The sequence below is a fragment of the Tinamus guttatus genome, unplaced genomic scaffold (genome assembly GCF_059628265.1).
Source record: "Tinamus guttatus ecotype Peru unplaced genomic scaffold, ASM5962826v1 Tinamus_guttatus_pri_ptg000052l, whole genome shotgun sequence".
NCBI classification, from domain to species: Eukaryota; Metazoa; Chordata; class Aves; order Tinamiformes; family Tinamidae; genus Tinamus; species Tinamus guttatus.
Genome location: NW_028288586.1, coordinates 10,466,560 through 10,482,456, shown reverse-complemented (window position 1 = coordinate 10,482,456; position 15,897 = coordinate 10,466,560). Strand labels below are relative to the sequence as shown.

The following is a 15,897-nucleotide window of genomic DNA, read 5'->3' as shown; positions in this document are numbered from 1 at the left end:
ATGGGAGCCGGTGCCGTCCTCACTCTTGGCTTGGCCTTGACTCTGAGCGGTGACTGTTTGAGGATGGTAAGTGGGATTTTTATGTTTTGGAGCGCACCTGTGTGCCGGTTGGCAGGGCGCTATTGCCTCGGGGTTGAGTGAGCGAAGCCACCGAGCAGCCCCAAGGGAAGAGTGAATTCCAGGGAGACACTGGAGCCCGGTCTCAGGTCAGGGCTCGCAGCAGCACTGACTAAGCGCAGGCCCCATAGGGTATACTGTGCTCTTAAAGGCATTACTCACATGGCTGCCCTGTCAGAGAGGAAGAGCTGGGGGGAGGAAGGGGACAGGGACTAGCACAGCTGAAACACTTTGGAGAAAGCCTCCGAGAAATACAAGCAGGTACCTGCAACAGCATGACCCGCCAGACTCTGCCCGTGTGTGGGAGCCAAACATACTAGCTTAGGTAACCACTTGCCCCTACTACCATTTCCATGCCATGTACTTCAGTATTTTCAACTTGTGGGTTTTTTTTTCTTTTCTTTTTTTTTTTTTTTTTGGTGCATGTGTCTCATTTTCAGGTAATTACTGAGCTCAGCTCTGCTCATTTGCTTAAGCCCAGCCACGAGCTGACACCCGTCGTGGAAGCCCCGGACGCACAGCCCTGTGGCTCTAGGGTTTGCTAGCTGGATTAACATGTGCTCAGATGTGCCTAAATGATGCTGAACTCCTAGCCAGGTGCAGGAAATACAGAAGTGTATCCTCAGATACTGCACTTCGGAGCAGAAAAGAAAGTTTATGGTGCCCAGGACAAACATCAGCCTTGGCTGGAGGCTCTGGAGACTGGGGAGCACAGAAGTTGCTTCTTCCTCAGACTTCCTCAGCCCTCCCTACACATCTAAGCAACACCTTTGTCTTGTTTCTTGCTTATTATAAACCATACCCAGTTCTACATTCGTGGTTTGCTGCTTCCTTGGCTGCTTTTGCGATATTTTTATTTTACTAGAGCATAGCTGTCAGCACCTTTGGTGGCAGTAGCACTTTATTACCATTTTTTATTATTTCTTGTGGCTTATAATCAGCTCAGCCTAGTGCTCTTCGCCTGCTGATCAGTAAAGCCAAATAAAGCAGAGAGTGCTTATTTAACTCAGCCCTGGGGGATGCAGCTAAATGGCAGGAAAGGCCAAAGTCTGGCTTATTATTTGCAACTAAGAGCTAGCTCCAGAATACTTACATGCTTCCTGCAGCGAGAAATAGGAGATGTGGCCCCTGTTAACTGAAAGATACAGTGGATTTTGTGCTGTGCTGGGTTTTCCTGCTTTAACTGGGAGCTCTCCGTAGCCAAGATTTACCTACCCTCTTTTCCCAGTGTGTGCCCCAGCTGTAGTTACACTTAAGTAATGAGCTCCTTGCAGAAGCAGAGAGTGCCAACATTTTGTGGCTCTCCTGGAGGGAACGTTTGCCTCTACAGAGTGATTCCCAGGGTGAATTTGTGTCTCCAACCCATGTTCCTCTCTCTCTCTCTCTTTTTTTTTTCTCTCTCTCTTTGTAGCACTACAAATCTGGGGCACGAAGCGGCTCAAAACATGAGTTCACTCGCCCACAAGGTACAAAGTCAAATCCAAAAGGTTTCACGACAGTAACAACTCGCTGCCTGTCTGTATCCGTGCTGTGCAAATAAGTAGTAAGCCTGTCTTTGTTTCAACATGAACTCCTGGATAAGGATTATGGAATGATTATGACAACATTACTTTCTATGTAGAGAGGAATTTGGGTTTAGCTCAGGAACCTAGGCTAATTTTCCTTCAGGCGTGGATTAAGGGGAAGGGGCTGATGGGATTTAACTTCTTGTGAGCTGCTGAGGTGTAAAATGCCTTGTACTGTGATGGGGCTGAAGATGGGCAACTCCCTTTATTTTAATGAGGGCTGCGTCTGCCCTGCAGCTTTAAAGTACCCAAGCTCTTTGGATGTATGGGCTGAATGCAGCCTGGCTGTTTCTGAGGGAGGGATTTGAGCTCCATGTAAATCACCTTGTTGCATTTGTTTCAATGACACTTTAAAAAGCAGCCAGCCTTGCTATGCATGGACCTTACCCATCCTTTTAACTGCCCTGTGCTTTTGCTGTTAGGGATTGCAAGAATCGGGCCATAAGTAGTGCCTTTATAGCTTGTAACACTCTTTGAAGGCCTTTAAGATGAGCTGTGTCTTTTAAACTGATGTATTTGTCCAACCCCTTTAACCACTTCTTGCAATGCAGCCAAGGTAAATATCTGAGTATTTGCCCAATTAGTGCGGACAGTGACAACCAGGCTTGAAAAGGGAGAGCACAGGAAGGGGCAGCAGCTGTTTCTCCTGGGCAGATCGAGCAACGAGAGAGGGTAAATAAGGTGACCACAAATCTACCTGTCTGGGGAGGATTTGGACCCCAGGACTGGGTAATTTTTCATACACTGCAGTGCTAAGAAGTGGCCTCAGCAGCTTTTTGAGGTGACCTTCACCTTCCTGGAGCTCAGATCATGACCAAAGGGGCAAACTCAGGGCAAGTCACAGCTCAGCTTTGCCATGGAAATGGAAATAGGGGGCACTGCAAGATCCCTTGTATTATTCCCATCTGCCACCAGCAGGAGTGGCTGGCTTCAAATTCATGCTCTTTATTCTAAAAACTGATTGCTTTTAGCACAATAGTTAAGTAATATCCAACAGTCTTGTATTGGTCTTTTTAAAAATTATTTTATTCTTATCTTGGGTCTCTTTTATTTTAAAGACTTTTTTTTTCCCTAGTAGTCTCTCATTGCTCTTCCTTAGGCTCTTATGGCTGAGATGGTGAATGTGGACCTCACCCTTTTTAGACATACAACTTGCCCAATTCCATCTCTTTCTCTGCTTTGGGGTTTTGCCTACCCCAAAGAAAGATGATACAATCAAAGTTATCTGTCATCTGCCAACCTTTAAAACCTCTTTCTTCTGACAATTGGCACTGTTGGGTGTCTTAATCATTTTAAACTGGTATTATAGTGTGATATGAAGCCTAAAAGGATACTACTTCAGAAATCAATTTAATATGCTGTTAACAATAATATAATTAGAAATGATAACTGCAATTAATGAATATAATTGACATTTGATGCACCAAGAATAACAATAAGCTATGTTAGCAATAAGCTAACAATGAGCTGAGATTTTTATTTTACTGCAGAACCCGTGAATCTCTGTTGATTTGGTCAATGCACAGCAATCTAGGCCTCTTCTTACATACTAACAGTGGCAATGATGCAGAATCCAAAGTCCTGTTGAAAAACTTCATAAGCTATATATCTTTAATGCTGTTTTATAAAGATGATATGATAAGATACAGCTGCATTATGAGGCTTTTCTTTTTGTATTTCAGTGTTTACCGAGGATGGAATTTTGTGCAAATTTCCTTTTCGGTATGGTGGACGGTTTTACCACTCGTGTGTATCCGATCGCTTTTCCCCAAGGGAATGGTAAGTTGGCACTGCTCACGAAGGTAATGCTTAAAGAAAAATGTATTTTTGGTTTTAGGGCTTAAACCGTTTTTTTCATAACAGTCAATGCAGCCTTGTTCCCATGGCCAATGGGAGCAATGACGTTCTCCTGCCCTCAGGAGAGGCCCTCCTGGCCTTGTCCATGGCCCTCAGATCAAGACTCCTGCATGGAAGGATGTAGCACAAGAGCAGGGGCTGCAGGGCCAGTAGCAGCTCAAGAACTGTAGAAAAGTCTTTGCCCTGGCTTTCATTCAGGAACTTCAGTTCCACTGGCAGCTATTTTGCAGAACATTATTTTACAGAATAAGCAGAAATGCTGGAGCCATTTGATAGATCCCCCTCAGCTCAAGAAAAGAGGAGGTAGAAACACCGGTAATAAATGATGCTCTTTTAAGGAATTGCTTGACTTGCATGAGATGTACACTTTGTATTGCAGTGCAGCATATTTTTGGAGGGAAATTGTTTTTGTTTTTTCTTCTCTCTGGTTTCTCTGCAGATTTGCACCAGGTCCCTTTTGGACAGTGCAATCCAAAGAGGTGAAGCATTGCTACTGTTCTTTAGATAACCGTCTATTATACTAAGATGCTTAAAGCCTGGTCTTTTTACTTTGGGCAAAAGTTATTTCATATATATGGAAGCAGTTACCAGTATTCATTATTCACTCATTTGCATTTAGGGTTAGAGACAGCCTGGGTTAGAGGCAGTCAGTTGGGAACCCTATTGCAGTAAGCACCAAACCAACGAGACTTTGCAGACATGCCTAATGCAAGCATATCTATGCAGACACACCTATGCAAACATATCTAATGAGTGTATTAACAGAAATCAAAGGCAATAAAGCAGGGTACCAGTACCAGTAATGTGTGGGTACCGGAAATGTGGAAATAATGCACAGATAAGATACAGGAGAGCACATATATGCATTGCTAGGGACAAATTAGATCATTTTATGGAATAGACTTTACTGGCACATGCAGGAGAGAGTCCTTTTTTTTTTTTAATACTGGTTTGTCAATTTTTTTCCATGATGTGTATCATCTTTCGATGATGGCACTTCTCTTTTAAGTGTAAAGTGCTGGTGTAATATAAACAACACAGCACATATTTTCTTATGCAAATAGACATAGAGCTTTGGCCTAGGAGACCACTTCAGATTTTCTGGACATCCATTGACAGCAGGCAAATAAGAAGAGCTTCCAGGAAACAAGAGTATCTTAACAAAAGGAAAGGAGCTGGAACAATTTTCTAGTTGGAACGCTGGCTTGGCTGAAGTGTGGCCACAAAGCACTTGACCTTTGGACCCTGTGAGTTTCAGGTAATCCCTAGGATGGTTCTTACTAAGACACAACATTCTGCGTATTTACTTTTAACCAGGTAGAGCACAGAAATGGAAAAGCAGTGAACGTACGGGATCCGAGGTTAACGCACACTTTAGAGCTGACCTTGGATAGCTCAGAGTTGTGTTTCCTATTTTTTGTCTGAGTAGCAGTTGGGAGACGTCCTCGGGGCATTTTTATCTGACTTGAGCAGGAGGGCTGCACTCGATGATCTGTAGAGGTCCCTTCAAACCTCAACCATCCTGTGATTCTGTGACTGGCACGAGGCTGTCACTGATGCTGAACAACTTCTTAGAGAGGTCCCTGCTGGGTGGCAGGTGAGGGCCAGGCCTGGCTTCTTCCCACCTGTGAGCTGCATAAGTGGGATACAACCTGGTTCTTTGGAGAGGATGGCAATGAAACCAAACCAGGGGATAATGGTGGGTTGTTCTGTTCATTGAGAGCTTTCTAGACACTTGGGTTCATCCAAAGGTTTCCTGTGCAATAAGTGGCTTTCTGTGACTGATCTAAACCAAAGGGTATTATTAAAGGCAGTACCTTATACTATGGGCCAAAGCCTGCTCCCAATGTCTTTGATTTTTTTCTCTGTATTCTAGTATGGCCTATGACACAGGTATAGTGTACCATCCCTTTATATTAAGTTCAATAAAAAGACAGTCCTTCAAAAAAAATTCTAAAAGCAGTCTCTGTGTAAATATAAAACAGGCTACATGATTTTGGATAGCTGCTGTGTTATAAGGAATATTTATATTCCTTTCTATTTATATAAAGGAATAATTATACACGTGACCTTGCTTATTTATAAGCATTAAATAATAATTCAGTATCTGTCAGAGTTCTCTCTGCAGAAACCTCACCCTGCTTATTCCAACAGCAGCAAACAACCTTATATTTTTATAAACTTTTATTGAAAACAGAGGAGAGAAAATAATTGCAGTTTGCAAATAAAAAGCTTCCTCTAACATTATCCTGTGTTGCATTTCCCTTTAATTAGGATCTGTTTCCACAAATAAATCCCTATTTAGCAGACTCTTACCGGCTACTAAAGGTAGCCCAGTCATTTACCTTTCCTGTTCAAGTAAACAATAACAACAACAGTTGGAAATGTTGCTAAAGTTCCTTCTTATGTCCTTTAAGACAAATCAGTGCAGGGACAGACAGAAGGGGAGGGTGCTGAGTGCCTGTGACAGCAGATCCCATTTGCAGGGCCAGCCCTTGGGGCTGGTTTGAGCTGTGATGCTGCTGCAAGGCAAGGGACCCTGCCCGCTCTCTGGGGCAGGAAGACAGGGTGAGCTGGCAGATTTGGTGGAAAAAAAGTACAAAGAAGGAATAATATTCTGCTGGTCAGCCAAACGGTTGGCTTCTGCTGAGGTGCAGCTCAAGGGAAGTGGTGGCATCGTGTGGCTGCTGGGGTGAGAGGTAGAAGGGCAACTACCCCTTTCAGTGGCTTGGCTGGGCTTAACCGCAGTGTCGGGCTGGCCCGGTAGCTGTGCCTCTCTTCTTGCACACCTTGCAGGTCTTATGTGGCAAATAGTGATATCCCTACTGCGTCGCTAGCCTTTGGAGCCGCTCTTGTTGGGAGTTCAGGCAGAATATTAACATTTGCTTCATGCAGCCACATTTTCTAGTGAGCAGAGGCACAAGCATAGTTAAAGGCAAGCCATTTTGTGTCATTAGATGTGCCAGCAGTGGCAGCACTGCTTGGTAGCAGAGATGGTTCTTGAGAAGTTGCTCCTTGCTTCCTCAACCCTGCCTCCTTGAGGTGACAATTTTTTGTCTCTGGGCAGGTCTACTCCTTTGACTTTGAAGGTGCTGACATTTCCCAGAGAAGTCTTGTGCTGTGCAAAGAGTACTGAATGTGTGGGTGCCAATTGCATCAGGTCGCAGGGATGGGCTTAGGGCTGTGCAAGAAAGCTATGATCTTATCATCCTCTCTGGAAGGAGGCAAATTTGATATCCTGGCCACAGACTGAAAACAACATTGCAAAAGAGATCTTTTTTGGCCAACTGACAGAAGGCAGAAGGAAACTGTTTTCAAGTTACGTAGTTTATGCCAGTCCTGGACGGGGAAAGAACATTTTGGGGTGAGTGACAGAGTGACCAGAAACCAAGCCTCAGAATCGGGGTCTTGCTGGTGCTGATGACACCAGTGCCTGCTCTGGTGTTGCTAGGGGTAGTCAGGCCTTCTTTCTTCACTGGGGTAACACCTAAAATAGGTCTGAGGAAACCTGTGGTCCTTGACCATGGTGATAGAGACAGGTGTGATGGTGGAGCTCTTTCATTGTAAACTATCTGGCTATGGCCTGAGGCTTTGTTTACTGTCAAAAAAAGATTAAAAAAAAAAAAAAAAGGCTTCTCAAAGGCTGCTAAGGGGCAGCATAGCCCTCTTTGCCTACTAGAGTTAGGCCTAATTTGTGATGCACCATTTTGGTCCATCCTGCTCCTGATTCCATTTCCCTGTTATTTACCATTTGAGTTTAAAATGTTGTTTAAATCGGTCCCAATGAATAGGCTTTTCTGGTGTAATTAAGTGAGTATCTCTTCATCTGAAAGAGGAATAAAATATTGTTCAGGGTTTTACTCTCTTATCAAAATTTTTATGTGACAGCTCATGTAAGACATTGATAATATCATGGATTACAAAGTGGGCCAAAGCGCAAAGAAATAGCACCAAGAAATGCTAAGCCACTACTGGTCAGAATGACTGCTGGAACTAAAATCCTGTGAGGGGCGTAAATGTCTGCATAGTTTTGGTTGGCCTCCCAGGAAAAAAAGAGATTTTTAAAGGGAATGAAAGGAGAATAATGAAGTAGCTCTGACGTGCTGAAATTCTCCCAAAAAATAGAAGAAGCATGGCAGGAAATAAAGGAGGATTATATGAGCAGGCAAAATGCCAGGCACTGGAGAGGCAAACTGAGGTCCCAGGAAAGGGTTGGTGTCTTCGTAGCCACTGTGAGATGAGAGGGAGTGAGGGGGCCAGTTGTGAAGAGCTTTGGGTGTGAGGGCCAGGGGACTGAGGGAAGCCAGTGGAAAGCAATGTCAGGGCTTCTAATGATAGGGACATTGAAGGTGGAAAAAGATGTAGTTCTCCATTTGCTTTGAATTTAGCTGATATTGGAGAGAATCCAAAGAATGTTGTTTTTGCATAAATTGTTTTCTTTTCCCCCTAATGATCAGAATATGCATAAACTCTTTGTGACAAATATCCAGGTAGTTCTGCATTTAGGTGCAACTATACAGAGTCCGCTTCCCACCTCTCATGCTGCCCAGAGCACTGCTGCTTGGCTAAGTCAGTAACTGTGTAAGCCCCTGGATTCTCCCTCCGTGCCATTGGTGGCCCAGTCGAGGTGTTCAAGTCTGAGGCCGTTTTGCCAACGATGACACCGGTGAGAATAGCTTTTAACTTATGACTTAGTTTAATCCTGTTGTGGAACAGACCATCCTTTGAAAGAGCATGATCCACCAAAAGGGCACGGAGAGATTCCCATTACCGCCCAGCAGAGTCGCATGGGCCATGATGCCTGTGAGAAAACAGCATCTTCAAGAAGGTTTGCATTAATCTGTATTAGACTTTTGAGCACCTTTCTTTTTGCCCTTATTTAACTGAGGTCACCACACTTAATATGCATGGCCTGTTCAGACAGTCTGTAGTAATTAAGGCATTTTGAATGCCCCAAAGCCTCTGCTTAAGAAGCAAAGTTGGGCAGTTAAAGTGGCAGTTGTGCTTGGCAATAAAATTGCAATCTAGCTTGTGAAGCCTGGGGTGAAACGTTTTTTGATAACACAACTGTTCAATGCTCGATAAAACCGAGCATAGGAAAAATAAATTATCTGGCACTTTAAATAAAGCGCAGTCAGATATTGTGTAGCACCCCGTAGCTATGCGTGTCCGGTGCAGTGACAGCTGGTGCAGCTGATGTTTATTATGTTGCTCTAGAGCTGGTTGGGGAGGATGTTCAGGTGGAGGGAGCGCTGAGGTGACACGTGGACCTGCTGGGTTCAGCCGCGGCTCAGTCATGTGCCCATGGGTGGCCTCAGTGAAGCCTCCACATCTACTCCATGGCAGAGTGAGCACGTGCTCTTGGTGCTCCTGAGAAGCGCCATGAGTCCTGAAGATAGCGGCCTGGGGAGGGCAATAAACGTGATGGAGAATGGTCAAAATTGGTCCACCCAGGGCCCTCGGCAGGACTGCGCAGGCAGCGCGGTGTGCCGGATGCTGCTCCGTAAAGGGGGAGGTTTTATCTGTGCCTCTGGAAACTCCCCCGGCGGTCACTTCCTCATTTTGTCAGGCCAGCTAAAAAGTAGAAATAATTTAAAGGAACTGGTGCAAAATATGTTGTCGTTGAAAGCCAGGAAGAAAGTCCCTCTGTGACAAAGCTTCTGCCTCCTAAAGAGATCAGAAATAGGTTGGGTCCTGCTTTGCTTGTTTTGTGATGAAGAAAGGAGATGTGATTTACTTGCTTTGTTTTTGGCTTTTGTTCAGTATTTCAGTTTTTAATCTCAGAAATAGAAAGGAAGTCATGTTTTTCTGCAGGATCTGATGTTTTGTTTCTGCATCTCATTTCTAATCTGTCTTTGGAGAGAAACAAGACAGAGCATCTTTAATAAGAAAAAAAAAAACCTTTTATCTGCCTTTTTTTTTAAGAGCTCAAATTAAATAGATGCTAATTAGGGGAAAAATGTATGAAACGAATGAAGACCGTATAGTTTTAGTTCAAAAATATGTATCTGGCATCTCCAGACTGACCATAGAAAGGAGGTCCGTGGCTTCAATGAAGCAGTGCTTTTAGGGACATAGTGGTTTGTAGTGGCCACGAGCTTGTAAAGCCTCATGAGCATCTTCCTCTCTGCAGAGTATTTACTCAAAGTAGGCAGGCCCATTGCACAGATGGCACCACCAGCAGCAGGAGCAAAGAAGCTTCCTGGGCTCACCCTTCGTGCTGGGTGATCTTTGAAGATACTCCTGCTTCAATTGGTGTGATATCCAGGTTGCCTTAGGCTGCACTAAACTGCACTTTTAATTCTTTTTAGGTGTGCAACAACGCATAACTATGACCGTGACAGGCAATGGGGGTACTGTGCGTCATTACCCGAAGACCACTCAGGTAGGGAAGCCACTGCTCTTCAATATACTCTTTACTGACCAATTTGAAGTCATGGAAAGAAATTATGGTAGTGCCAACATGGAAGTCTGAACTCCTGTGGAAGCTGGGCACGGAGTCTGTCCTCTTTCACACAGCCTAAATGTGCCTTTTAGTTTTCTCTTCATTTAATCAGTTGCTTTTTCTGGTTCTTTGAGGGATTAATATTTTTAGAAGATACAGAAACATTTCCTACAATATGTCACTTATATTTATTCTCAAGAACAGAAAAAGGGCTCAGAGAAAAGTGCAGGCCTTCAAAAATAGCCTTCCTTGGGTTTTTAGATGACTTTTGAGGCTATATGTGCATCTATGTTAGGAGAACTGAGGAACAGTGTAAGGATTACTCAGCTGAGCAATGACACAGCTTCACGTGGTTATCATAGCCAAGTGCTGCAACCACCTCACTCTGATAGTGTTTGAAACAGGAAGCCGAAGTCTGTGACAACCTCTGCTTTCTCTGTAAGTCAGTTTTAATTGAGTGGGTTGGTGATTTTTGCAGAGTCTGAGCTTGAAAAGTGCAGGCTACTACCTATTGTTAAGTTCCTCATAACTTCAGTTCCTCATAATTTTCAGTGCAAATGGCACAGGGGTCTGAAGTGAGAAGAGAGCACTACAGTCTCTTCCTAGGACCCATCATGACTAAAGATACGTTGGGAAAAACCCTTTCCAAAACAATTTACATCACAAGGCTGTCATGTCAGGATTCTTTTTTTTTCCACACAGACCTAGAGTGCCTTAAGGCAAAATAAAACAGGCTGACTGAAGAGGGTAGAGAGCATCTTCATCCTGAAGAAATAGCCTCCAATCTGATGGGAAGGACACTTGCCAGGGACTGGCCATTTGTGACTGTCCCCAAGCTGAAGAAAGTATCAAACAAGGGTCCTGGAGGCAGGAGGTGAAAGCACTAAGTGCCAAACAGTTCACTGACCAACTTGCATCCCCGTCCTCAGCATTACCTAGAGAGCCAGCTCTCTGTCTCCCCAGCTCCAATTTAATGAGCTGGCTGCTTGTGGATCTACTTCTGAGGCATCTAACTTTTAATCTATTCCTAAGAACCTATATTAATTTAACAATTCTTAGTTTATATAGTGACAGATCAGCACTGAAAAGTTGGCTGTTGCACTGATCAAACCTGATGCACCTAGGTCTATTTTTGGATGTGTGTTTAAAGGCTGATAATCCTCTTTTCTCTCTTAAACTGCTTTCAAGTGTGACCTGTCTAGTTTAGTCTGCAGGCTGGAGCTGAATCCCTTCTCATTTCCAAAGGAGTATCAGGTTTTTAGCATTCCCTCACACGGGTTTTCCATTGTGTCTGGAGTCTTATTGCCAGACTGGTGACAAGCTACCAGAATTCTTGAAAAGCCAATATTAGCTGAATCACACCAAGAGTCTACAATTAAGTGGTGTGCAGCAGCATCACTTTAAACTTAACAACTTCAAACTATTTTCCAACCTGGTTTTAAAACAGATTAACAGGAGATCACAGGAAATGACTAGACCCTAAGGCAAGTAGCAATGTCAGAGCCTTTGTAATGCAAGCATGTCAAGCAGGGACATAGGCTTTACGGACACTTGGCGCTCAAAAGAATCAAGTTATGAGGATTTCACCTATTAATGAGTGTCTTCCTAGGGATTAAAATGTTGCAGTAACTAGTGACTGCTTTGATCCCCCAGTGAAACACAGACTGTCCACGTGTTGGTTACTAGGAGGGTTCCTGCCCTACACTTGTGCCTCTCCCTTCTGTTACATCCTCAGTATTTTTATTTCCCCTCTCCTAGGAAAGCAAGGATTTTCCAGGCTTTTTCCATTTCCCACTTTAGTCCTTCAGTTGGTGTTTCTGTTGTGCTGGTTTTCTGTTGCCTGGAAGACATGCAAACGCTCCCAGCACGGCCTGCTCCTCTACGCAGCAGAGCACAGGACTAATGCCCAGTTGTCACATGAGTGAGAGCTATCTACCTCACTTGCACGCTGCCAAAATCTGTATTAATGTCAAGAAAAAAAGACAATACTTTGGTAGGGGAGAAAACATCCTTTGGATGTGAAAGCTTGGTGAGGAGCATATACATTAGGTGGGAAAAGGAGAGCTGGAGAGCAATGGCTGAAGCAGAGCCTTTCTGCAGACCCTGACTATCATGCGTACATGAGAGGTCTACCTGAAAAAGATACTTGGACTGATATGGAAAGAAGAACTAGAACAGTGCGGGCTGCACATGCAGAAGGAAGAGCATCATAGCATCATCCCAGGCATGACTGGGGAAGATCAGGCTCAGTTCTGGAGAAGGTGTGTGGTAGAAGTAGAAAGCTATGGTGGGAAAGTGTGGTTAGAAAGGTGAGACGAGCTCCCTGCTTCTTCAGCAGAGCCTCAGCGAGGTTAAACTGCACCAAAGCAACTGTTAGTGAACACTAAGTGTTGTTCCTTCAGGGTGGGGAGATATTGCAGGGTGGCTTTAGATGTTGTTGAAGGTAGAAACATGGCACTCTGCAGATCAGTGGCAGCAGTCCCTGCAGGGAGGTGCCATGTGCTTGGGTGCTTAAGGAAACATCTTGGAGACATTTGCAGCCATGGGTGAGTCAAGAAAGAGTGGATGGATGCACTGGGATGCACCAAAGGGAACAGAAAGGAAGGACTGAAAGTGCTCTCTGCAGGTTTGGTGCGGATACAGAAAATGACTTGACTGCCACTGTATTGGAAAAAGGCCTGAAGAATGCATCATGGTTTGAATGTGACAGAGATAAGGAATAGAGAATTTGCCTTTGAGGAAACATTCCAGCATTAAAAATTTTCTAACTATCAAGTGGCAGGAGCAGTAGGACAGTCTCTGCCTTTACATGCTCTCCTTTGATGTTATCCTGTGGTGAAACTACCTGTGAATACACCCAGCACTGGTATTTGATATCAGTTGCGCCACCGTACTCTGAAGCAAATATTTGATCTCTGCAGAGGGACCTTCACATTTGCTGTAGCAAATTCAAGGATGAGCCTTAAGTGCTCAGCTTTGCACGCGAGTGTCCGTGTTTTCATACGTGCATGCTCTGTTTTGCCATATGCTGTCTAGTCGAAGGAGCACCTGATTGCAGTAGCTCCGTATTTCCCCTCACAGAGTTTGACTAGTTTGGCTAGGATTTGAATGTGGACAAGCTGTTGGGCCAGGTCTTCAGCAGGTGTAAATGTGGCATTGGGGAGATGTGTCCTATGACCCTGCCCAGCACTAGGACTCCTACAACTTTTGTGCTGCGTGTTACTAAGCGTCCAGCACAAGGAGGAGAGAATAGTCCCTTCCTCTCCCACTCAGTTTCCCCATGATTTAGAAAATTCCTTTTAAAAAGTAGAGATATACTGGACTAGTCCGGTTTAGTCATGTTTGGTCTGACTTACTTAGCAATGCCGTTTTTCTTCAAAACTTGTGGCTTTGTTCAACTGTCCCTTCCTTTTAGAAACAAAAGTCCACAACAATATATATTTTTTTTTTCTGCTGGGAATAGCTCTTTGTGTTGTTTGAAAGGGAGATGCCCAATCCCTCTTGCTCGAGCTGAAATGTGAAATCCCGGGAGGGCAGCACTGCAGCCTCCCCTCCCCAGTGCGTGGGCACAGCTCCATCTCGTGGGCATCGGCCCCTCTCCAGCCTCATGGCACTGGCAGCCCCGGGGCCACCAACGCTGGGCAGGTTGCGTAGGGGAAGAAGGTTCAGCTTGGAGATTCACTACGTGGTGGTTATAGAACGCTGGGTAAATAAGGCTGGGTAAATACAGTTGCCATGCAGCTTAAAACAAAAACAAGTGAAATTGGTTGGATAAACATTGTTCTAGCTAGATGAATAGGTGGCATCCAAATGACCGTGTATTGACCCAGAATGGTTAATGTGACCAGGCTGACGCCTGGCACGACGAAGCGTCGCTTATTGGGCTCTCGTTAACCGACCTCTCACGGGGCGTCTCTAGATCACTGTGCAAACAGCCCTTGTCAGAACGGCGGGACCTGTTTCTTCGCCCGCGGCCACCGGCGGTACCACTGTGCCTGTCCCGAGGAGTTCACGGGGAGGAACTGCGAGATGAGTGAGTATCGTCTCCCCTGAGACACTGCAATGTGAAATAAAAGCTGCGCCCTAGCAGAGCTCATTAAGGTTGTGCTGATGAGATGGGAGAGACCGCTGCAGCACACGTGTTTGTGTAGGTGGGTTTGCAAATGGTTATGACAGACAACCCATTACCGACAGAACAGCTGAAAATAGCTTGATTATATGGTCATAAATCCAAGCGTGTTCTGAGCCAGCGAGGTATTAAGCCATGGGAAGCACAAAGTGTGTCTTCCCCTCCCTTCGCATCTTTTAAGATTTAAATATCACTTACATGTTTGGAAGTGACTAACAGTATCATGCAGCAAGTAGGGCGGGGAGACATGAAAAAGTAGCAAAATTCCAGGTGACGCCTTGTCCCTTATGTATATGTACACATAGGACCATTAAAATGTGTATTGTGATGCTAGCTTTAAAATTGGATGATTCTTCCTTGAGTGGATTTATTTCCAAAGGAAGTGTCAGGCCAAAAGATTCTCCTTGGATTATTCCTCCAGTTTTGCAGCAGTTGATGGCACTACTGGTTTACTGCACTTCGGGAGAGGGGCTGGTGTTTTACACAGAGGGTTTGCAGCTGTGCTTGCCTTTGCCTGGTGAAGCCTTTTTGTTCTGTAGCTCTGGACTGCTCCCCAGTGCAAATATGCCTTTCGGAGTTGTGGTGCTCTCAAGCACTGGCTCCATCAACAACCATCACCTGAGAATCAGCGTGTCCAAAAGATGGGGTGCAGTGGGACAAGTGGGGCTTTGTTACTTGTGTTTCCTGAGTCAGCGTTTAGTAAGGTGACATTGTCATGTTCATAGGACCTTAGGAGAAAGTCCTCTGCCTGTAGAGGTACTTGGAGAAGCTGCTACAGTGGCTAAGGGCCTCCACACCATGGTGGTTAACTTGTCTGAGAAAGACCAGCTGAGTGTGTCTGCTCAACAAGATGAAGGGAAGAAGAGAAAATGTCGGAGACGGTGGTTCTTCCTTGCAAGAAAAAACCTCAGAAGTCCTGTGTTATTTTGTAAACTGTCTTTTAGATAAATGTTTTGATGACCGTCTCCATGAGTTCTTCGATGTGAACATGAGCTGGTCGAGAGCCCAACAAGGAGCAGTGGAGCAGTGCACATGCGTGGATGGCCAGATCAAGTGCCAGAAAACTGAACACAAAAGTAAGGGCCAGCGCTGTCTGGTCAGGATTTTACAATATTAGCCCTGTGTCCCTGCATGAGTGGGGAGAAATGAAAGCAGGGATATCAAAGCCCTTGGGCTGTTATACACAGTAGTGCTGCTCATGCAGCCCACGTACCCCATAAGAGGGAACATTTTAGCTTTGCTTTCCACGCGTGAGCAGTAATGTTGATCCTGGAAATCACTTCACTATGTTGATCCCTATTTCAGGAAGCAATTAAGCGCTTTAAGTTGAATTTTAGGGATGTGCCCACATGCTTTCTTCAACAGGGATCTGATCCTGAGCTGCAGCACATAAAATATGCAGTAGGTTATATAATAGAAGTGGCAAAATTTCTGAACTTACGAGCTGTTTCCAGGGCTGTAACATGCCTATGAACTTCATCCTGCCCTGTTTTTTCCCTGCATACCTACAATCTTTAATTGCCATCTGGCTTCATGCGTTCTCCCGAGCCTGTCTGGCTTCTGAATTCCCAGCATATGGACTATACCCACCTCCATGATCCCATTTACCCAGTGTCTGCCCCCAAATCCTGGGGACTTTTGGGCTGAAATACCCATCCCTGGCCAGGGTGATGCTTTTGAGGTTTTGCAGCCCGCAGGGCACCTCTTTTTGGAAGAGGCAAGAGAGAGGCCTCCCCTGCGTATGAGCTGCACTGCGGCTACCTTGCTATAGAGTCGGGCTCTGC

The 15,897-nt window shown here is 44.9% G+C and overlaps 1 protein-coding gene across 1 annotated transcript in view; it reads left to right on the top strand.

The window, feature by feature from the left end:
* Positions 1-15,897, top strand: part of HGFAC (HGF activator) — a 39,916-nt gene continuing 24,019 nt past the window's right edge. Inside the window, exons 1-7 of the mRNA XM_088540072.1 lie at positions 1-66; positions 558-653; positions 1,529-1,583; positions 3,365-3,461; positions 9,851-9,924; positions 13,904-14,017; positions 15,058-15,189. Of these exons, the coding sequence (XP_088396198.1) occupies positions 1-66; positions 558-653; positions 1,529-1,583; positions 3,365-3,461; positions 9,851-9,924; positions 13,904-14,017; positions 15,058-15,189 (634 nt within the window). The remainder of the gene's footprint in view (positions 67-557; positions 654-1,528; positions 1,584-3,364; positions 3,462-9,850; positions 9,925-13,903; positions 14,018-15,057; positions 15,190-15,897) is intronic.